The sequence below is a fragment of the Salvelinus namaycush genome, unplaced genomic scaffold, assembly GCF_016432855.1.
Source record: "Salvelinus namaycush isolate Seneca unplaced genomic scaffold, SaNama_1.0 Scaffold174, whole genome shotgun sequence".
NCBI classification, from domain to species: domain Eukaryota; kingdom Metazoa; phylum Chordata; class Actinopteri; order Salmoniformes; family Salmonidae; genus Salvelinus; species Salvelinus namaycush.
In genome coordinates this window covers 138,404-162,355 of record NW_024058497.1, presented here as the reverse complement: position 1 = coordinate 162,355, position 23,952 = coordinate 138,404, and the positions used below count along the sequence as shown (strand labels likewise).

The window sequence follows — 23,952 nt, the reverse complement described above, 5'->3', positions numbered from 1 at the left end:
GTGGGTGCAGAGAGGGGAAAGAGAGCTAGAGAGGGGGAGGAAAACGAGAGAAGTGGCAGGTGCACGAGGAGGATGAAGAGTTTGAAAGACGTGTTTCAGCAGCATTGTTACGCCCACACAATAACCCTGTGTGTTAATTGTACTGTCAGAGCTGAGGCACATTGCCTGCCTATCATGTGGACAATGAACTGTAGACCTGAATGGCCCTTAGTGAATGCATACAGAGTGGTAGTGTGTACACTAAGTTCACACAGAGCTTTTCCATTCACATAAAGTACAGAAGCGTACAGTATGTCCTCTAACCAGAGCCTGTGTCCAGGCTAGCTGGCATCACCACACGGTGATATTTTTCTCTGTGTTCTATAGGACGCGATATACTGTTAAAGTAAATGGTGATGTGGGAGTTGTGTTGTGTTGGTGTGTGTGAGGCGATCTGTGGCATTCTGTGGCTGGCTCGCTCACAGGCACTGCGGCTCTTTGTATGGCATTTTGTGTGTCTGTGTGTGTGTGTGTGTGTGTGTGTGTGTGTGTGTGTGTGTGTGTGTGTGTGTGTGTGTGTGTGTGTGTGTGTGTGTGTGTGTGTGTGTGTGTGTGTGTGTGTGTGTGTGTGTGTGTGTGTGTGTGTGTGGCATTGTTCCCATCCACATTGGGGACAGTGGCAGTGCTATGAGAGGTAGAGCAGGTCAGAATGACGGAATATTCTCTCCATTGTAACCATGGGGACCTCCATGACAACCAACTGTGGAGCTGCAGGACAAGTTTTTCTCCTTTTTTGGGGGCGGTGGGCAAGGAGGGGGATAGAGGACGGCTTAGAGGTACAGGCCGGGGGAGGTGTGTGTGTGTGTGTGTGTGTGTGTGTGTGTGTGTGTGTGTGTGTGTGTGTGTGTGTGTGTGTGTGTGTGTGTGTGTGTGTGTGTGTGTGTGTGTGTGTGTGTGTGTGTGTGTGTAGGCCCAGCTAGCACATTTGGTTCCTTGGAAGTTGTGGGAACGTATGTTTTTGGTTTGACATTGGTTATGGGAACAATGCCATATGTTTTCTGACAAGTAAAACGGAATGTTTTTTAAACGTAAGTGAAAATGTTGCCTGTTCTGGGAAAGTTTATTTTATGTTGCAGGGAGGTTCTGATAAAGTTTTACTCTGGTTCCTTCCCACTGGGCAAAAACTGGTTGAGTCATCAACATAAGTGCATTTCGTATTGTTTTTACCCAACTTTTAACCTAAATCCAATGAAAATGTTTTGTTGATTTCATGTTTAATTCACATTAGTTGGCAACTCAACCAAATGTAAATCAAAACTAGACGTCCAAAAATGGATGTTGCAACTGCTGATTGTGCCTTTAAAGTATTGAAATACCAAGATAATAATGTTTTTTGTGAAGTTCCTTAAATGCGCTGAGAACGATCCAAAGCTAAGCAACTATCCTGCACCATTCCCAGAACGTTGTGGGAAGATTGTATGCAAAATAACCATAAGACAACCACGCTCTCACCAAGCTCTAACAAACATATGGTTCACAGAACTTCTTTTGTGGTAGCTAGGGAGATAGTGATGGTGTAAAAAAGTCTCTCTCTAATCCCCCTAGGAAAGTAAAATCCCCCTGAGCCCACTGCAGATAAACACTAGGGTGGAGTGGAGAGACAGAGTGTGTGTGTAAGTATAGCACTAATGTAGAAAGGATCCCCTCACATTGATTAACAGTAGCAGGCTAGAGAACCCTGAGGGTTGGAGAGGAGACCTCACATTGATTAACAGTAGCAGGCTAGAGCACCCTGAGGGTTGGAGAGGAGACCTCACATTGATTAACAGTAGCATGGAGAGTAGAGCACTGACCTCTGTAGCAGGCTAGAGCACCCTGAATGTTGGAGAGACCTCACATTGATTAACAGTAGCATGGAGAGTAGAGCACTGACCTCCGTAGCAGGCTAGAGAACCCTGAGGGTTGGAGAGACCTCACATTGATTAACAGTAGCATGGAGAGTAGAGCACTGACCTCCGTAGCAGGCTAGAGCACCCTGAGGGTTGGAGAGACCTCACATTGATTAACAGTAGCATGGAGAGTAGAGCACTGACCTCTGTAGCAGGCTAGAGAACCCTGAGGGTTGGAGAGGAGACCTCACATTGATTAATAGTAGCATGGAGAGTAGAGCACTGACCTCTGTAGCAGGCTAGAGAACCCTGAGGGTTGGAGAGGAGACCTCACATTGATTAAAATGGAGAGTAGAGCACTGACCTCCGTAGCAGGCTAGAGAACCCTGAGGGTTGGAGAGGAGACCTCACATTGATTAACAGTAGCATGGAGAGTAGAGCACTGACCTCTGTAGCAGGCTAGAGCACCCTGAGGGTTGGAGAGACCTCACATTGATTAACAGTAGCATGGAGAGTAGAGCACTGACCTCCGTAGCAGGCTAGAGAACCCTGAGGGTTGGAGAGGAGACCTCACATTGATTAACAGTAGCATGGAGAGTAGAGCACTGACCTCTGTAGCAGGCTAGAGCACCCTGAATGTTGGAGAGACCTCACATTGATTAACAGTAGCATGGAGAGTAGAGCACTGACCTCCGTAGCAGGCTAGAGAACCCTGAGGGTTGGAGAGGAGACCTCACATTGATTAACAGTAGCATGGAGAGTAGAGCACTGACCTCCGTAGCAGGCTAGAGAACCCTGAGGGTTGGAGAGGAGACCTCACATTGATTAACAGTAGCATGGAGAGTAGAGCACTGACCTCCGTAGCAGGCTAGAGCACCCTGAGGGTTGGAGAGGAGACCTCACATTGATTAACAGTAGCATGGAGAGTAGAGCACTGACCTCCGTAGCAGGCTAGAGCACCCTGAGGGTTGGAGAGGAGACCTCACATTGATTAACAGTAGCATGGAGAGTAGAGCACTGACCTCCGTAGCAGGCTAGAGAACCCTGAGGGTTGGAGAGGAGACCTCACATTGAGATCTGAATGAACCCTCTGTGTATTCGATATTATTAACTGTTATAAACTGGGTGGTTCGTGCTCAGAATGCTGATTGGTGTAAATCCGTGGTATATGAGACCGTATACCATGGGTATGATATTTTTTTTACTGTTCTAATTATGTTTGTAATCAGTTTATAATAGCAATAAGGCACCTCGGGATTTTGTGGTATAATTGCGTCGTGCCTAAGAACAGCCCTTAGCTGTGGTATATTGGCCATATACCACGCCCCCTCGGGCCTTATTGCTTAATTTTACCATGGCATTGTTGAATACTTGTTTTTGATTGTCTTGAAAGGCTTCTTGTAATTGTGCTGGTTTGAGTCTAAGTTGTGCTCATGCCCCTGTCCTTTACTACCATCACCCCTCTCCTCTGTTCTGCCTACTCTCAAATTCAAATTCTTTCTCTTGCTTGTCACTCTCTTTTTCAGATGTTCCATTCTCTACATGTCCTTTCATTATTCCACCTCTCCGACCCATTCTCCTGTCTTCCCTCAGTCTCTCTAGTCTGAATCTCCTCTACCCCTGTCTCTCTCTTTCTCTCTGTCCCAAGAATGTTTCTCTGTGCACCCATCAGTCTCCCTCTCTCTGCTCCAGTTTCTCTCTCCCCTCCAATTAGTAATGAGGAAGGATGTTTGTGTGTGTGTGCACTCACCACTGTGAATATAATACACTACCTCATCATGCACGCATGACTGACCACTGACTTTACACTCCTGTATACACACACTCTCGCTCTGAAAGAGAGGATGAGCAGGATGATCCCCAACTTATCTTCTGTTTTCCACAGAAAATGGTCATGTAATAAATCAAGAGATCAATATGAAATGTTACAAAAGAAAAGGCCCGCTGACTGACTGGCCATGCTTAATGTGTATCACTGATAGAGAGTCACAAGATGTGTCATGTTTTGGTCACTCTCTTCCCTTCTCCTCCCCCTCAGGTTCAGTAGGCCAGTCCAAGTGGGCGGATTACTTCCCAGACTGTGGTGGTAAGGCCCAGTCTCCGGTTGACGTGGCAACGGTTCAGACCCAGTATGACCCCTGCCTGGGCCCTCTTACCCCCCTCGGTTATAGCCAGCACGGCAACAAACCCTTCAGCCTCTACAACAACGGACATACAGGTAACTACAGCAACCATGCTGACTCCATCACTAACAACATACAGGTAACTACAGCAACCATGCTGACTCCATCACTAACAACAGCCATACAGGTAACTACAGCAACCACGCTGACTCCATCACTAACAACATACATACAGGTAACTACAGCAACCACACTGACTCCATCACTAACAACAGACATACAGGTAACTACAGCAACCATGCTGACTCCATCACTAACAACAGCCATACAGGTAACTACAGCAACCACGCTGACTCCATCACTAACAACATACATACAGGTAACTACAGCAACCACACTGACTCCATCACTAACAACAGACATACAGGTAACTACAGCAACCATGCTGACTCCATCACTAACAACATACAGATAACTACAGCAACCATGCTGACTCCATCACTAACAACATACATACAGGTAACTACAGCAACCACGCTGACTCCATCACTAACAACATACAGGTAACTACAGCAACCATGCTGACTCCATCACTAACAACATACAGGTAACTACAGCAACCATGCTGACTCCATCACTAACAACATACATACAGGTAACTACAGCAACCACGCTGACTCCATCACTAACAACATACAGGTAACTACAACAACCACGCTGACTCCATCACTAACAACATACATACAGGTAACTACAGCAACCACGCTGACTCCATCACTAACAACATACATACAGGTAACTACAGCAACCATGCTGACTCCATCACTAACAACATACATACAGGTAACTACAGCAACCATGCTGACTCCATCACTAACAACATACATACAGGTAACTACAGCAACCACGCTGACTCCATCACTAACAACATACAGGTAACTACAGCAACCATGCTGCCTCCATCACTAACAACAGACATACAGGTAACTACAGCAACCATGCTGACTCCATCACTAACAACAGCCATACAGGTAACTACAGCAACCACGCTGACTCCATCACTAACAACATACATACAGGTAACTACAGCAACCACACTGACTCCATCACTAACAACATACATACAGGTAACTACAGCAACCATGCTGACTCCATCACTAACAACAGCCATACAGGTAACTACAGCAACCACGCTGACTCCATCACTAACAAACATACATACAGGTAACTACAGCAACCACACTGACTCCATCACTAACAACAGACATACAGGTAACTACAGCAACCATGCTGACTCCATCACTAACAACATACAGATAACTACAGCAACCATGCTGACTCCATCACTAACAACATACATACAGGTAACTACAGCAACCACGCTGACTCCATCACTAACAACATACAGGTAACTACAGCAACCATGCTGACTCCATCACTAACAACATACAGGTAACTACAGCAACCATGCTGACTCCATCACTAACAACATACATACAGGTAACTACAGCAACCACGCTGACTCCATCACTAACAACATACAGGTAACTACAACAACCACGCTGACTCCATCACTAACAACATACATACAGGTAACTACAGCAACCACGCTGACTCCATAACTAACAACATACATACAGGTAACTACAGCAACCATGCTGACTCCATCACTAACAACATACATACAGGTAACTACAGCAACCATGCTGACTCCATCACTAACAACATACATACAGGTAACTACAGCAACCACGCTGACTCCATCACTAACAACATACAGGTAACTACAGCAACCATGCTGCCTCCATCACTAACAACAGCCATACAGGTAACTACAGTAACTACGCTGACTCCATCACTAACAACATACATACAGGTAACTACAGCAACCATGCTGACTCCATCACTAACAACAGCCATACAGGTAACTACAGCAACCATGCTGACTCCATCACTAACAACATACATACAGGTAACTACAGCAACCATGCTGACTCCATCACTAACAACATACATACAGGTAACTACAGCAACCATGCTGACTCCATCACTAACAACATACATACAGGTAACTACAGCAACCATGCTGACTCCATCACTAACAACATACAGGTAACTACAGCAACCATGCTGACTCCATCACTAATAACAGCCATACAGGTAACTACAGCAACCACACTGACTGCATCACTAACAACATACAGGTAACTACAGCAACCACGCTGACTCCATCACTAACAACATACAGGTAACTACAGCAACCACGCTGAATCCATCACTAACAACATACAGGTAACTACAGCAACCATGCTGCCTCCATCACTAACAACAGCCATACTGGTAACTACAGCAACCACGCTGACTCCATCACTAACAACATACATACAGGTAACTACAGCAACCATGCTGACTCCATCACTAACAACAGCCATACAGGTAACTACAGCAACCATGCTGACTCCATCACTAACAACATACATACAGGTAACTACAGCAACCACGCTGACTCCATCACTAACAACATACATACAGGTAACTACAGCAACCATGCTGACTCCATCACTAACAACATACATACAGATAACTACAGCAACCATGCTGACTCCATCACTAACAACATACATACAGGTAACTACAGCAACCACGCTGACTCCATCACTAACAACATACATACAGGTAACTACAGCAACCATGCTGACTCCATCACTAACAACATACATACAGGTAACTACAGCAACCATGCTGACTCCATCACTAACAACATACATACAGGTAACTACAGCAACCATGCTGACTCCATCACTAACAACATACATACAGGTAACTACAGCAACCATGCTGACTCCATCACTAACAACATACAGATAACTACAGCAACCACGCTGACTCCATCACTAACAACATACATACAGGTACCTACAGCAACCATGCTGACTCCATCACTAACAACATACATACAGGTAACTACAGCAACCACGCTGACTCCATCACTAACAACATACATACAGGTAACTACAGCAACCATGCTGATTCCATCACTAACAACATACATACAGGTACCTACAGCAAGCATGCTGACTCCATCACTAACAACATACATACAGGTAACTACAGCAACCATGCTGACTCCATCACTAACAACATACATACAGGTAACTACAGCAACCATGCTGACTCCATCACTAACAACATACAGGTAACTACAGCAACCACGCTGACTCCATCACTAACAACATACAGGTAACTACAACAACCACGCTGACTCCATCACTAACAACATACATACAGGTAACTACAGCAACCATGCTGACTCCATTACTAACAACATACATACAGGTAACTAGAGCAACCATGCTGACTCCATCACTAACAACATACATACAGGTAACTACAGCAACCACGCTGACTCCATCACTAACAACATACATACAGGTAACTACAGCAACCATGCTGACTCCATCACTAACAACATACAGATAACTACAGCAAACATGCTGACTCCATCACTAACAACAGCCATACAGGTAATTACAGCAACCACGCTGACTCCATCACTAACAACATACATACAGGTAACTACAGCAACCATGCTGACTCCATCACTAACAACATACATACAGGTAACTACAGCAACCACGCTGACTCCATCACTAACAACATACATACAGGTAACTACAGCAACCATGCTGACTCCATCACTAACAACAGCCATACAGGTAACTACAGCAACCACGCTGACTCCATCACTAACAACATACATACAGGTAACTACAGCAACCATGCTGACTCCATCACTAACAACATACATACAGGTAACTACAGCAACCATGCTGACTCCATCACTAACAACATACAGGTAACTACAACAACCATGCTGACTCCATCACTAACAACATACATACAGGTAACTACAGCAACCATGCTGACTCCATCACTAACAACATACATACAGGTAACTACAGCAACCATGCTGACTCCATCACTAACAACATACAGGTAACTACAGCAACCATGCTGACTCCATCACTAACAACAGCCATACAGGTAACTACAGCAACCACGCTGACTCCATCACTAACAACATACATACAGGTAACTACAGCAACCATGCTGACTCCATCACTAACAACATACATACAGGTAACTACAGCAACCACGCTGACTCCATCACTAACACCATACATACAGGTAACTACAGCAACCATGCTGACTCCATCACTAACAACATACATACAGGTAACTACAGCAACCATGCTGACTCCATCACTAACAACATACAGGTAACTACAACAACCACGCTGACTCCATCACTAACAACATACATACAGGTAACTACAGCAACCACGCTGACTCCATCACTAACAACATACATACAGGTAACTACAGCAACCACGCTGACTCCATCACTAACAACATACATACAGGTAACTACAGCAACCATGCTGACTCCATCACTAACAACATACATACAGGTAACTACAGCAACCACGCTGACTCCATCACTAACAACATACATACAGGTAACTACAGTAACCATGCTGACTCCATCACTAACAACAGACATACAGGTAACTACAGCAACCATGCTGACTCCATCACTAACAACATACATACAGGTAACTACAGCAACCACGCTGACTCCATCACTAACAACATACATACAGGTAACTACAGCAACCACGCTGTCTCCATCAATAACAACATACATACAGGTAACTACAGCAACCACGCTGACTCCATCACTAACAACATACATACAGGTAACTACAGCAACCACACTGACTCCATCACTAACAACAGACATACAGGTAACTACAGCAACCATGCTGACTCCATCACTAACAACATACATACAGGTTACTACAGCAACCACGCTGACTCCATCACTAACAACAGACATACAGGTAACTACAGCAACCATGCTGACTCCATCACTAACAACATACAGGTTACTACAGCAACCATGCTGACTCCATCACTAACAACATACAGGTAACTACAGCAACCACGCTGACTCCATCACTAACAACATACAGGTAACTACAGCAACCACGCTGAATCCATCACTAACAACATACAGGTAACTACAGCAACCATGCTGCCTCCATCACTAACAACAGCCATACTGGTAACTACAGCAACCACGCTGACTCCATCACTAACAACATACATACAGGTAACTACAGCAACCATGCTGTCTCCATCACTAACAACAGCCATACAGGTAACTACAGCAACCATGCTGACTCCATCACTAACAACATACATACAGGTAACTACAGCAACCACGCTGACTCCATCACTAACAACATACATACAGGTAACTACAGCAACCATGCTGACTCCATCACTAACAACATACATACAGATAACTACAGCAACCATGCTGACTCCATCACTAACAACATACATACAGGTAACTACAGCAACCACGCTGACTCCATCACTAACAACATACATACAGGTAACTACAGCAACCATGCTGACTCCATCACTAACAACATACATACAGGTAACTACAGCAACCATGCTGACTCCATCACTAACAACATACATACAGGTAACTACAGCAACCATGCTGACTCCATCACTAACAACATACATACAGGTAACTACAGCAACCATGCTGACTCCATCACTAACAACATACAGATAACTACAGCAACCACGCTGACTCCATCACTAACAACATACATACAGGTACCTACAGCAACCATGCTGACTCCATCACTAACAACATACATACAGGTAACTACAGCAACCACGCTGACTCCATCACTAACAACATACATACAGGTAACTACAGCAACCATGCTGATTCCATCACTAACAACATACATACAGGTACCTACAGCAAGCATGCTGACTCCATCACTAACAACATACATACAGGTAACTACAGCAACCATGCTGACTCCATCACTAACAACATACATACAGGTAACTACAGCAACCATGCTGACTCCATCACTAACAACATACAGGTAACTACAGCAACCACGCTGACTCCATCACTAACAACATACAGGTAACTACAACAACCACGCTGACTCCATCACTAACAACATACATACAGGTAACTACAGCAACCATGCTGACTCCATCACTAACAACAGACATACAGGTAACTACAGCAACCACGCTGACTCCATCACTAACAACATACATACAGGTAACTACAGCAACCATGCTGACTCCATCACTAACAACATACAGATAACTACAGCAACCATGCTGACTCCATCACTAACAACAGCCATACAGGTAACTACAGCAACCACGCTGACTCCATCACTAACAACATACATACAGGTAACTACAGCAACCATGCTGACTCCATCACTAACAACATACATACAGGTAACTACAGCAACCACGCTGACTCCATCACTAACAACATACATACAGGTAACTACAGCAACCATGCTGACTCCATCACTAACAACAGCCATACAGGTAACTACAGCAACCACGCTGACTCCATCACTAACAACATACATACAGGTAACTACAGCAACCATGCTGACTCCATCACTAACAACATACATACAGGTAACTACAGCAACCACGCTGACTCCATCACTAACAACATACATACAGGTAACTACAGCAACCATGCTGACTCCATCACTAACAACATACATACAGGTAACTACAGCAACCATGCTGACTCCATCACTAACAACATACAGGTAACTACAACAACCATGCTGACTCCATCACTAACAACATACATACAGTTAACTACAGCAACCATGCTGACTCCATCACTAACAACATACATACAGGTAACTACAGCAACCATGCTGACTCCATCACTAACAACATACAGGTAACTACAGCAACCATGCTGACTCCATCACTAACAACAGCCATACAGGTAACTACAGCAACCACGCTGACTCCATCACTAACAACATACATACAGGTAACTACAGCAACCATGCTGACTCCATCACTAACAACATACATACAGGTAACTACAGCAACCACGCTGACTCCATCACTAACAACATACATACAGGTAACTACAGCAACCATGCTGACTCCATCACTAACAACATACATACAGGTAACTACAGCAACCATGCTGACTCCATCACTAACAACATACAGGTAACTACAACAACCACGCTGACTCCATCACTAACAACATACATACAGGTAACTACAGCAACCACGCTGACTCCATCACTAACAACATACATACAGGTAACTACAGCAACCACGCTGACTCCATCACTAACAACATACATACAGGTAACTACAGCAACCATGCTGACTCCATCACTAACAACATACATACAGGTAACTACAGCAACCACGCTGACTCCATCACTAACAACATACATACAGGTAACTACAGTAACCATGCTGACTCCATCACTAACAACAGACATACAGGTAACTACAGCAACCATGCTGACTCCATCACTAACAACATACATACAGGTAACTACAGCAACCACGCTGACTCCATCACTAACAACATACATACAGGTAACTACAGCAACCACGCTGTCTCCATCACTAACAACATACATACAGGTAACTACAGCAACCACGCTGACTCCATCACTAACAACATACATACAGGTAACTACAGCAACCACACTGACTCCATCACTAACAACAGACATACAGGTAACTACAGCAACCATGCTGACTCCATCACTAACAACATACATACAGGTTACTACAGCAACCACGCTGACTCCATCACTAACAACAGACATACAGGTAACTACAGCAACCATGCTGACTCCATCACTAACAACATACAGGTAACTACAGCAACCACGCTGACTCCATCACTAACAACATACATACAGGTAACTACAGCAACCACGCTGACTCCATCACTAACAACATACATACAGGTAACTACAGCAACCATGCTGACTCCATCACTAACAACATACATACAGGTAACTACAGCAACCACGCTGACTCCATCACTAACAACATACATACAGGTAACTACAGCAACCACGCTGACTCCATCACTAACAACATACATACAGGTAACTACAGCAACCACGCTGACTCCATCACTAACAACATACATACAGGTAACTACAGCAACCACGCTGACTCCATCACTAACAACATACATACAGGTAACTACAACAACCACGCTGACTCCATCACTAACAACATACATACAGGTAACTACAGCAACCATGCTGACTCCATCACTAACAACATACATACAGGTAACTACAGCAACCACGCTGACTCCATCACTAACAACATGCATACAGGTAACTACAGCAACCATGCTGACTCCATCACTAACAACATACAGATAACTACAGCAACCACGCTGACTCCACCACTAACAACAGCCATACAGGTAACTACAGCAACCACGCTGACTCCATCACTAACAACATACATACAGGTAACTACAGCAACCATGCTGACTCCATCACTAACAACATACATAGAGGTAACTACAGCAACCATGCTGACTCCATCACTAACAACATACAGGTAACTACAGCAACCACGCTGACTCCATCACTAACAACATACATACAGGTAACTACAGCAACCATGCTGACTCCATCACTAACAACATACATACAGGTAACTACAGCAACCACGCTGACTCCATCACTAACAACATACATACAGGTAACTACAGCAACCATGCTGACTCCATCACTAACAACATACATACAGGTAACTACAGAAACCATGCTGACTCCATCACTAACAACATACATACAGGTAACTACAGCAACCATGCTGACTCCATCACTAACAACATACAGATAACTACAGCAACCATGCTGCCTCCATTACTAACAACATACATACAGGTAACTACAGCAACCACGCTGACTCCATCACTAACAACATACATACAGGTAACTACAGCAACCACGCTGACTCCATCACTAACAACATACAGGTAACTACAGCAACCATGCTTTCTCTCCATCACAGTGGTGGTTCCTCTCCCAGGCTGGATGGGTTTAGCGGGGCTGCCCTGGCAGTTCACGGCCGTCCAGATGCACCTACACTGGGGCAACGGAGCCCCGGAGGCCGGGGGCAGCGAACACACCATCAACGGTCAGAGCTCCGCTGCAGAGGTGAGGGACTGTGTGTGTGTTTGGAGGGGGGTGGGGTGTGGGGGGTGTTGGTGGGTGAGAGTTTGTAAGCCTGCATGTGTAAAGACATGCGTACGTGCCATGCTGTATATCCAGGCAGATTGCAGTATTAAGCACTTCAGTTGAGAAACCATACTATAATATCATTAAATATTATACAGAAACACTAAACAGCAATCTAGACTCTTAGCTAATCTGGTTAACACTAGTCATAGTAGGAGAAAACAAACTTGAAAATAAAGGTTATTGGAGAACAAGTGTTTGAATGATGTTAATTAATTGGGGAGTGGAATTAAATCTGATTGAAATTGTTGTAAAGACTTCAGAATTAGAAAGCATGCCAAATAAAAGCCTCTCAAACACCTACAGTATACATAGGAAGGGGAACCAACTTTCTCAGGTTGGCAGTGTATTTACTGTACCCCAAAAACACACACACACACACTTTTGGAACTTGAAACACTGTCCAATTCTCTGTAGAACATGCAGTGGATCTGCAAAAATGGGTGGAGAGGTAATGGAATGAGGGATGGAGAGAGAGAGAGACAGAGAGTTTGGACGAATAAGTCAGATCCTGTCCATCTGCTACTGCACAGGTATGCCAACAGAGAGAGAGAGCGAGAGGGAGGGACAGAGAGAGAGAGAGAGAAAGAGAGGGGGGGCAGTGAGAGAGAGAGGAAGAGAGAGAGAGGGAGGAACAGTGAGAGAGAGAGAGAGTTTGTGAGAGTTTGTGAGAGTGAGAGTTTGAAAACATGAAGGAGAGGCTCCCTGCTCTGGTTACACACTATTACATAAAGACAGACAATTAGTCTTTATCTCTCCACCCTCCCCTACTCCCTCCCTCTCAGAGATTTTCAATGAGCCAGCATATCCCCCCTCCCTCTCTCGATCCCTCTCTCATTCCCTCTCCCTCACTCTCTTTTTCTCCCATCTGAACGCTATGTAAACGAATGTAGCAGCACTTTTCATTCAAACTCAAGAGGGATTTTCTAAAGATTAGACACTGGCGCGCACGCACGCACGCACGCACGCACGCACGCACGCACGCACGCACGCACGCACGCACGCACGCACGCACGCACGCACGCACGCACGCACGCACGCACGCACGCACGCACGCACACACACACACACACACACACACACACACACACACACACATGCTAACCATGTTCCCTCTCTGTGTAGTTGCATGTGGTGCACTACAACTCAGAGCTGTACCCTAACATGTCAGTGGCTATGACCCAGCAGGATGGACTGGCAGTCCTGGGAGTCCTCATAGAGGTAGGACTATTACATCATAACTAACTGACAATCACACCAACCACTGGAGACATTACATACTTCAAAAGAGTTGTATTTGTATTCTTTACAATAGGTTACAAATTCCCTTTATTTACGTTTTATTTCTTCAGTTGGAAAATCTACAGCAGATTGGTAAGAAAGGCTTTGTGAATGTATAGTAAAGCCTGCACACTTGACCTAAAGGGAAGATGTGTGATCTGTCAGACAGGTGAGGAGGCTAACCAGGCTTTTTGGAACATTCTCAACTACCTGGGTCGTGTCAGACATGCAGGTGAGACAGCTGTTAATTATTATTTACTTTTATTTAACTAGGCAAGTCAGTTAAGAACAAATTCTTCAATGACAGCCTAGGAACAGCCTAACTGCCTTGTTCAGGGGCAGAACGACAGATTTTTACCTTGTCAGCTCGGGGATTGGATCTTGCAACCGTTTGGTTACTAGTCCAACACTCTAACCACTAGGCTACCTGCCGCCCCAGGTAGCTTAATCAAAGTACACCTTAACCAATCAGCATTATTACTACAGCTACCTTCTAGCAATGTTACCACGACTACAGTAGTTTATGGGGATTCTCTGATTTCTTATGGAAGTGCCAAACAGCACCACTATGTGCCCCCAGGAGTCTCCTCTAACTTTTATCTGTCCATCCACCCCTCCATTCCTCCCTCCGTGGTCAGGTCAGAGTGTGTCCATCCCAGCCTTTGATGTCCAGTCCCTCCTGCCCTCTGACCTGGGGCGGTACTACCGATACAATGGCTCCCTCACCACTCCTCCCTGCTTCCAGAGTGTCCTCTGGACCCTCTTCACAGAGACCGTCAAAATCTCACACACACAGGTGAGGGAAGGTGTGTGTGTGTGTGTGTGTGTGTGTGATGGTGATATACTTATGCTTGAATTCAAAGCATCACTATGTCCTCCTCTTCTTTTCTCCCCCTCTTCCCTCTTGTCTTCCTCCTCTTCACCATCTTTCCTCCTCTCTTCCTCCCCTCTTTATGTCTCTCTTTCCTCTTCTCTTCCTCCTCTCTGTCCTCCCTTCTCCCTCAGCTGATGAAGCTGGAGACAGTGCTGTATGCCAGTAAGGAGGACGCTGACCGCGTCGTCATGCAGGACAACTACCGTACACCTCAACCACTTAACGACCGGACCATCCTCTCATCCTTCCCATTAGGTTGGGGGGAGGGGTTCTCTAACACAACCTGTCTGACCCTCAGAACACAATGAACCCCATGTCCCATTCAGGAAGACAGGTGTCAGAGAGACTGGCATAATGCTAACATGTTAACAGCAGCAGGGCAAGTGCTAGCCTCGTACCTAACAGCAGCATCAGCAAGAAGGGCATGGGGCGGGCTAGCCTCGTACCTAACAGCAGCATCAGCAGGAAGGGCATGGGGCGGGCTAGCCTCGTACCTAACAGCAGCATCAGCAGGAAGGGCATGGGGCGGGCTAGCCTCGTACCTAACAGCAGCATCAGCAGGAAGGGCATGGGGCGGGCTAGCCTCGTACCTAACAGCAGCATCAGCAGGAAGGGCATGGGGCGGGCTAGCCTCGTACCTAACAGCAGCATCAGCAGGAAGGCCATGGGGCGGGCTAGCCTCGTACCTAACAGCAGCATCAGCAGGAAGGGCATGGGGCGGGCTAGCCTCGTACCTAACAGCAGCATCAGCAGGAAGGGCATGGGGCGGGCTAGCCTCGTACCTAACAGCAGCATCAGCAGGAAGGGCATGGGGCGGGCTAGCCTCGTACCTAACAGCAGCATCAGCAGGAAGGGCATGGGGCGGGCTAGCCTCGTACCTAACAGCAGCATCAGCAGGAAGGGCATGGGGCGGGCTAGCCTCGTACCTAACAGCAGCATCAGCAGGAAGGGCATGGGGCGGGCTAGCCTCGTACCTAACAGCAGCATCAGCAGGAAGGGCATGGGGCGGGCTAGCCTCGTACCTAACAGCAGCATCAGCAGGAAGGGCATGGGGCGGGCTAGCCTCGTACCTAACAGCAGCATCAGAAGGAAGGGCATGGGGCGGGCTAGCCTCGTACCTAACAGCAGCATCAGCAGGAAGGGAATGGGGCGGGCTAGCCTTGTACCTAACAGCAGCATCAGCAGGAAGGGCATGGGGCGGGCTAGCCTCGTACCTAACAGCAGCATCAGCAGGAAGGGCATGGGGCGGGCTAGCCTCGTACCTAACAGCAGCATCAGCAAGAAGGGCATGGGGCGGGCTAGCCTCGTACCTAACAGCAGCATCAGCAGGAAGGGCATGGGGCGGGCTAGCCTCGTACCTAACAGCAGCATCAGCAGGAAGGGCATGGGGCGGGCTAGCCTCGTACCTAACAGCAGCATCAGCAGGAAGGGCATGGGGCGGGCTAGCCTCATACCTAACAGCAGCATCAGCAGGAAGGGCATGGGGCGGGCTAGCCTCGTACCTAACAGCAGCATCAGCAAGAAGGGCATGGGGCGGGCTAGCCTCGTACCTAACAGCAGCATCAGCAGGAAGGGCATGGGGCGGGCTAGCCTCGTACCTAACAGCAGAATCAGCAGGAAGGGCATGGGGCGGGCTAGCCTCGTACCTAACAGCAGCATCAGCAGGAAGGGCATGGGGCGGGCTAGCATCGTACCTAACAGCAGCATCAGCAGGAAGGGCATGGGGCGGGCTAGCCTCGTACCTAACAGCAGCATCAGCAGGAAGGGCATGGGGCGGGCTAGCCTCGTACCTAACAGCAGCATCAGCAGGAAGGGCATGGGGCGGGCTAGCCTCGTACCTAACAGCAGCATCAGCAGGAAGGGCATGGGGCGGGCTAGCCTCGTACCTAACAGCAGCATCAGCAGGAAGGGCATGGGGCGGGCTAGCCTCGTACCTAACAGCAGCATCAGCAGGAAGGGCATGGGGCGGGCTAGCCTCGTACCTAACAGCAGCATCAGAAGGAAGGGCATGGGGCGGGCTAGCCTCGTACCTAACAGCAGCATCAGCAGGAAGGGAATGGGGCGGGCTAGCCTTGTACCTAACAGCAGCATCAGCAGGAAGGGCATGGGGCGGGCTAGCCTCGTACCTAACAGCAGCATCAGCAGGAAGGGCATGGGGCGGGCTAGCCTCGTACCTAACAGCAGCATCAGCAAGAAGGGCATGGGGCGGGCTAGCCTCGTACCTAACAGCAGCATCAGCAGGAAGGGCATGGGGCGGGCTAGCCTCGTACCTAACAGCAGCATCAGCAGGAAGGGCATGGGGCGGGCTAGCCTCGTACCTAACAGCAGCATCAGCAGGAAGGGCATGGGGCGGGCTAGCCTCATACCTAACAGCAGCATCAGCAGGAAGGGCATGGGGCGGGCTAGCCTCGTACCTAACAGCAGCATCAGCAAGAAGGGCATGGGGCGGGCTAGCCTCGTACCTAACAGCAGCATCAGCAGGAAGGGCATGGGGCGGGCTAGCCTCGTACCTAACAGCAGAATCAGCAGGAAGGGCATGGGGCGGGCTAGCCTCGTACCTAACAGCAGCATCAGCAGGAAGGGCATGGGGCGGGCTAGCATCGTACCTAACAGCAGCATCAGCAGGAAGGGCATGGGGCGGGCTAGCCTCGTACCTAACAGCAGCATCAGCAGGAAGGGCATGGGGCGGGCTAGCCTCGTACCTAACAGCAGCATCAGCAGGAAGGGCATGGGGCGGGCTAGCCTCGTACCTAACAGCAGCATCAGAAGGAAGGGCATGGGGCGGGCTAGCCTCGTACCTAACAGCAGCATCAGCAGGAAGGGCATGGGGCGGGCTAGCCTCGTACCTAACAGCAGCATCAGCAGGAAGGGCATGGGGCGGGCTAGCCTCGTACCTAACAGCAGCATCAGCAGGAAGGGCATGGGGCGGGCTAGCCTCGTACCTAACAGCAGCATCAGCAGGAAGGGCATGGGGCGGGCTAGCCTCGTACCTAACAGCAGCATCAGAAGGAAGGGCATGGGGCGGGCTAGCCTCGTACCTAACAGCAGCATCAGCAGGAAGGGCATGGGGCGGGCTAGCCTCGTACCTAACAGCAGCATCAGAAGGAAGGGCATGGGGCGGGCTAGCCTCGTACCTAACAGCAGCATCAGCAGGAAGGGCATGGGGCGGGCTAGCCTCGTACCTAACAGCAGCATCAGAAGGAAGGGCATGGGGCGGGCTAGCCTCGTACCTAACAGCAGCATCAGCAGGAAGGGCATGGGCCGACTAGCCTCGTACCTAACAGCAGCATCAGAAGGAAGGGCATGGGGCGGGCTAGCCTTGTACCTAACAGCAGCATCAGAAGGAAGGGCATGGGGCGGGCTAGCCTCGTACCTAACAGCAGCATCAGAAGGAAGGGCATGGGGCGGGCTAGCCTCGTACCGTGACCACTAATAACATTTCACTAAACAGTATTAGTGGACACGGTGAGGTGCTCTCAGGGTGGACATGTGGAGGAAGGCTAGCGTTAAACACTAAAGAGAGGAATGTGGTGAGAACTGTGGGAATGTCAAGGGTTACTGACTGTGAAAGATGTGAATGAGATAGAGAGGGGGATAGAGGGGGCAGGACAGAGGAAAAGAGAGAGAGGGGGGGTTGAGGGAGTGATAGAGAGAAAGAGAGAGATAGAGAGAGAGGGGTAGTGAGGAAGAGAAAGAGGAGCTGTAAATGAGGGGGAGGTCTGTTTACGAGATGGCTGATTCGTTTTTGCAAAATCTCTTCTCTAAACACTGACACTGTTGTTGTCACATGACAAGAGAGGAAGAGAGAGAGAGGGAGTGAGAGAGAGAGAGGAAGAGAGAGACAGAGAAAGAAATGGAGAAATGGAGAGAGGGGGAGAGAGAGAGAGAGAGAGCAGAACACAGACAAAGGAGAAAGAATTTGTGAAAAACTGATAGGGTGGCCTATGACAACACCATAGGAGGCTGGTGAGAGGAGGACGGCTCATAATAATGGCTGGGGTGGAGTGAATGGAATGGTATCAAACTCATGAAAACCGTGTGTTTGATATCATTCCATTCCGCCCATCCTCCCCAATTAAGGTACCACCAGCCTCCCGTGGACAACACTCATTCCAAAGACTACAGAACACACTGTAGATGTATGATCATTTCCCTGTAGTTCTACTGGTGGACAACACTCATTCCAAAGACTACAGAACACACTGTAGATGTATGATCATTTCCCTGTAGTTCTACTGGTGGACAACACTCATTCCAAAGACTACAGAACACACTGTAGATGTATGATCATTTCCCTGTAGTTCTACTGGTGGACAACACTCATTCCAAAGACTACAGAACACACTGTAGATGTATGATCATTTCCCTGTAGTTCTACTGGTGGACAACACTCATTCCAAAGACTACAGAACACACTGTAGATGTATGATAATTTCCCTGTAGTTCTACTGGTGGACAACACTCATTCCAAAGACTACAGAACACACTGTAGATGTATGATCATTTCCCTGTAGTTCTACTGGTGGACAACACTCATTCCAAAGACTACAGAACACACTGTAGATGTATGATAATTTCCCTGTAGTTCTACTAGATGTTGATTGAACATGAATTCCAACTGAATTATCGACTGCATAAACAAAGTAGCACAGCAGTATTTTTACATGAACCCTCTGTCATGACATCACGATCATGTCAAACCGTTATGATCATGTCAAGCCTGTTATTATGTAGGCCTTATGACAGACGTACAGGTAATAAGACAATGCTCTAAATAACATATTCCTTTTCCCACTTGCAGAATCAGTGAAGGTGTACACTGCCGGTAAGATGTGGACCTTCATAGTTGATTCATTATTAAAGTAGGCCTCTGGCCAATGTCTATCTTTTCATGTTTGATGTACTAGTTGGAATATTTCTCTGTCTGTCTCAGGAGAGATCACAGCGATAGTAATAGGAGCTCTGTGTGGCTGTGTTGGTCTGGCTGTCATCATTCGCTTCATAGTGAAGACTATACGGTAAGGCACTGAGCTGTTAAATGGGGTTTCTTAGCTTACTAGTCTGCCTGAGGGCTATTCTGTTTCTGATTAAACCAACTACAGCGTTATCTGAAGTAGAGAACAGTATGGTCAACCAGATTTTTGTTGTGCTGGTTACCTGTGTTTATCATATGAAACTGTGGTATGCTTTGATCCAAAATGTCCTGGGTTTCTTTTTGTTCTTGGTGTCTCAATCTTCACATTTCTCTTGGCAGATTTTTCAAACACCTGCATAATGAAAGGGTCTTGGTAAACAGGTGGAATCCTCCATAATACCTGATACCTACTGTATTCATGTGCAATACTACATGTTCATAAACCAAATAAATACTACTGCCAGTGTTCTCTGTGACACGGTTCTAATTACAGGGATGTCTGGAGATGCTAGCCACGCCTATACTAAAAGTTTCACCCCCAAAAGTGTTTTGGCACCCCTTGAGTTGTAAAAGAAAAACATCAACGTGGGCACCCCCATCAGTGTACCTCCTAGTCAATGTGTAATTCCAACCCTGTTCAAAAATAACATTACTATGTTAACCACCAGTGATTGGTAGATTCCCTGGCCTATATGCTCAGGCCTAGGATCGGTTTGTTACTCCAATCCTAACCGTAACCATCAAGAGGTAAAAACAAAAAAACTGACCTTAGATCATCAGTGCTCAGGGGCAACTTCATCCTCTACCGTCTGATTGTTCCTCTGACTGTGTGATAATTGCCCACTTCTTAATCGACCCTTTGTCCCTATATTATGCACTTTAGATTTAGAACCAACAGCCTCGCTTGCCAGGCTTAATGCTAAAGACACATGGTTAGGAATGAGACTAAAGATCTGAGATGATTGGCTAGGTGTAAGGAATATGCCAAAAGGTTCACCCAGCCCACACCATACTGCCAATAACTATCTCATTATTTCAAATCTAGAAAACGTGCAGAGGAAAAGGATAAAGGGTCGGTTCGGGGCATAATTGTTGCCCTTTTAACATGATTGTGTCTGTCTGTGATGTGATCGTTTGTGTTTCCTGGTCACATGACACTGTGTTTTCATCACAACAGCTCCACCTCTAGCTGGGACGTCCTGCCCAGCGTCCGGCCCGCCCCCGTGCCCAGGTCACCAATCAGATTATGACCTTTGACCTTCACCCCTTTAACCCAAATCCCTGATTCTACTCCCCATCATCTGCCTTCTGTCCCTGGCTAGAGATAACTCCTAGCACCCCTAAACGTTGGTGTGTAGCCTCCAGATCTGAAGAAAGCGCATAGATGTATTGTTAAAATCGGGCTCAGTTGAGCTCGTTTTACTTTTAGCCATTTTACTTACCAATCTAATTCCTTAAGATCTGCAAACACCAAGGTGGTTGGGGCTAGGAGTTGTGTTTGGACTGGGACTCTAGAAATTCCAACATCACGTGTTATCCTAAAGAATCCTAATCCCTTCCTGTAATCCTGTTATTCTAGGAAATTTCACAACTCATTTGTTTAAAGTAGATTGTTGTGTCTTTAAATCCAGTGTTGTACTAATATAGCACATTTTCTCCCTCTCAATAGCTTTTTAATGCTGTAACCTCCCACTGGGCACACACTGGTTGAATCAATGTTGTTTCCACGTCGACGTGGAATCGACGTTGAATTGTCGTCTGTGCCCAGTGGGTTCCTACGTCACACTCCTCTGTTGAGTCATTGATCCGTTCACTACATCATTCCCTCCAAAACATTGACCAGGCATTATTCCTCACCTAGCTTGTTGTTTACTTGGAGTTTTACTGTACTTTGAAGCCTATTAATTATTATTACAATAGATTATGGCTTTATTTTGTTTTTATTTTGTTTTGTTGACTTTTCAGTCAGTCAGTCAGTCAGTCAGTCAGTCAGTCAGTCAGTCAGTCAGTCAGTCAGTCAGTCAGTCAGTCAGTCAGTCAGTCTGTCTGTCTGTCTGTCTGTCTGTCTGTCTGTCTGTCTGTCTGTCTGTCTGTCTGTCTGTCTGTCTGTCTGTCTGTCTGTCTGTCTGTCTGTCTGTTTCTGTATGTCAGTCTGTTTCTGTATGTCAGTCTGTCTTTCAGTCTGTCTGTCTGTCTGTCTGTTTCTGTATGTCAGTCTGTCTTTCAGTCTGTCCATCTGTCAGTCTGTCTGTCTTTGTCAGTCTGTCTGTCCTTGTCAGTCTGTAAGTCAGTCTTCTCCATACCTTTATCCATTGTTGTCATTTGGTTCATTTACACATAGACATACCATTGGGATGTTTCCCAACAAGAACAAATCCATGCAGTTATTTAGTGTATCACTCTGCTGGATGGTTGAGTAAACTGCTACAAAATACAGGGCAAACAACAGGGAGAGTATGACATACAGCAGGATCAATGAGCTTTTATGCCATGTAGTTCCATTGATGAGTCGGACTGCCTGTGCCCTCTGACATGTAGGACTAAGGAGCCAGGGAAGGAGCTGAAACAGGACGTGGCCCTCAACACGACCTCTGAACCAGGAATAAAAGAAGATCCTGTCCCCTCCTCAGTCTGAGACCAATCAGAGACCTCCATGAATGACCCCCCCCCCACCAACCACACTCCACCCTCCCTGTCAAAGGGCATGGATGAATGCCTCTATGGCTTTGGTCCAGAGGAGGCTGGTCGGAGGAGCTATGGGAGGACAGGCTCATTATAATGGCTAGAATGGAATGATGGAGCGGTATCAAACACATCAAACATATGGAAACCACATGTTGGACTACGTTCCATTTATTCCATTCCAGCCATTACAATGAGCCTATAGCTCCTCCCACAAGCCTCCTCTGCTCTGGTCCATGTGTCTGTCTGCATGGCCTTTTGGGTGAATGCATGGTCTGTTATGGTCTACCTGTATGCATGGTACTCTTTTCCATCCACGTTCTGCCCTTCCTGTCGTAACTTCAGGGCCTCATGGGCACAGCTGGACTGCGTTCAGGATGACATCATCATTTGCAACTGCCATGCGAGACACACCTCCAAAAGAGAGGAAGGAATAGTAGAAACATGTCACCCAATTTGTAATTGAAGACTGTATATTCCAAAACATGTGATTCTGAAATCAGCCCTGCACATTCCTTGCCAGTGGAAGGTGTGTGTGTGTGTTGTTGATGAGTGTGTGAGGGTGCAAGGGGAGGTTTGTTGGTGTCTGGGTTGTGTATCTTGTGGTGTGTGTGTGTGTGTGTGTGTGTGTGTGTGTGTGTGTATAAGTGTGTGTTGCTTGTCTGAATTCAGCTGTAAATACAGTAAGCATCAAAATAAAGGAGTTGAATGACGATGTTGCTTGGGTCAGTGTGATGTTCACACTGGTGTAGTACACATGATGAACACTAGACACTGCTGTAGGACAAGTGGTATAGTACACATGATGAACACTAGACACTGCTGTAGGACAAGTGGTATAGTACACATGATGAACACTAGACACTGCTGTAGGACAAGTGGTATAGTACACATGATGAACACTAGACACTGCTGTAGGACAAGTGGTATAGTACACATGATGAACACTAGACACTGCTGTAGGACAAGTGGTATAGTACACATGATGAACACTAGACACTGCTGTAGGACAAGTGGTATAGTACAC

General features: G+C 46.8%; 1 protein-coding gene across 1 annotated transcript in view; it reads left to right on the top strand.

The window, feature by feature from the left end:
• The window catches only part of LOC120037517, a 70,983-nt gene extending 48,105 nt beyond the window's left edge, over positions 1–22,878 (top strand). The window contains exons 8-17 of the mRNA XM_038983549.1: positions 3,907–4,086; positions 12,947–13,092; positions 14,299–14,394; positions 14,620–14,686; positions 15,093–15,250; positions 15,460–15,583; positions 20,130–20,153; positions 20,262–20,346; positions 21,421–21,474; positions 22,782–22,878. Coding sequence (XP_038839477.1) covers positions 3,907–4,086; positions 12,947–13,092; positions 14,299–14,394; positions 14,620–14,686; positions 15,093–15,250; positions 15,460–15,583; positions 20,130–20,153; positions 20,262–20,346; positions 21,421–21,474; positions 22,782–22,878 — 1,031 coding nt within the window. The remainder of the gene's footprint in view (positions 1–3,906; positions 4,087–12,946; positions 13,093–14,298; positions 14,395–14,619; positions 14,687–15,092; positions 15,251–15,459; positions 15,584–20,129; positions 20,154–20,261; positions 20,347–21,420; positions 21,475–22,781) is intronic.
• The last annotated feature ends 1,074 nt before the right edge of the window (positions 22,879–23,952 follow it).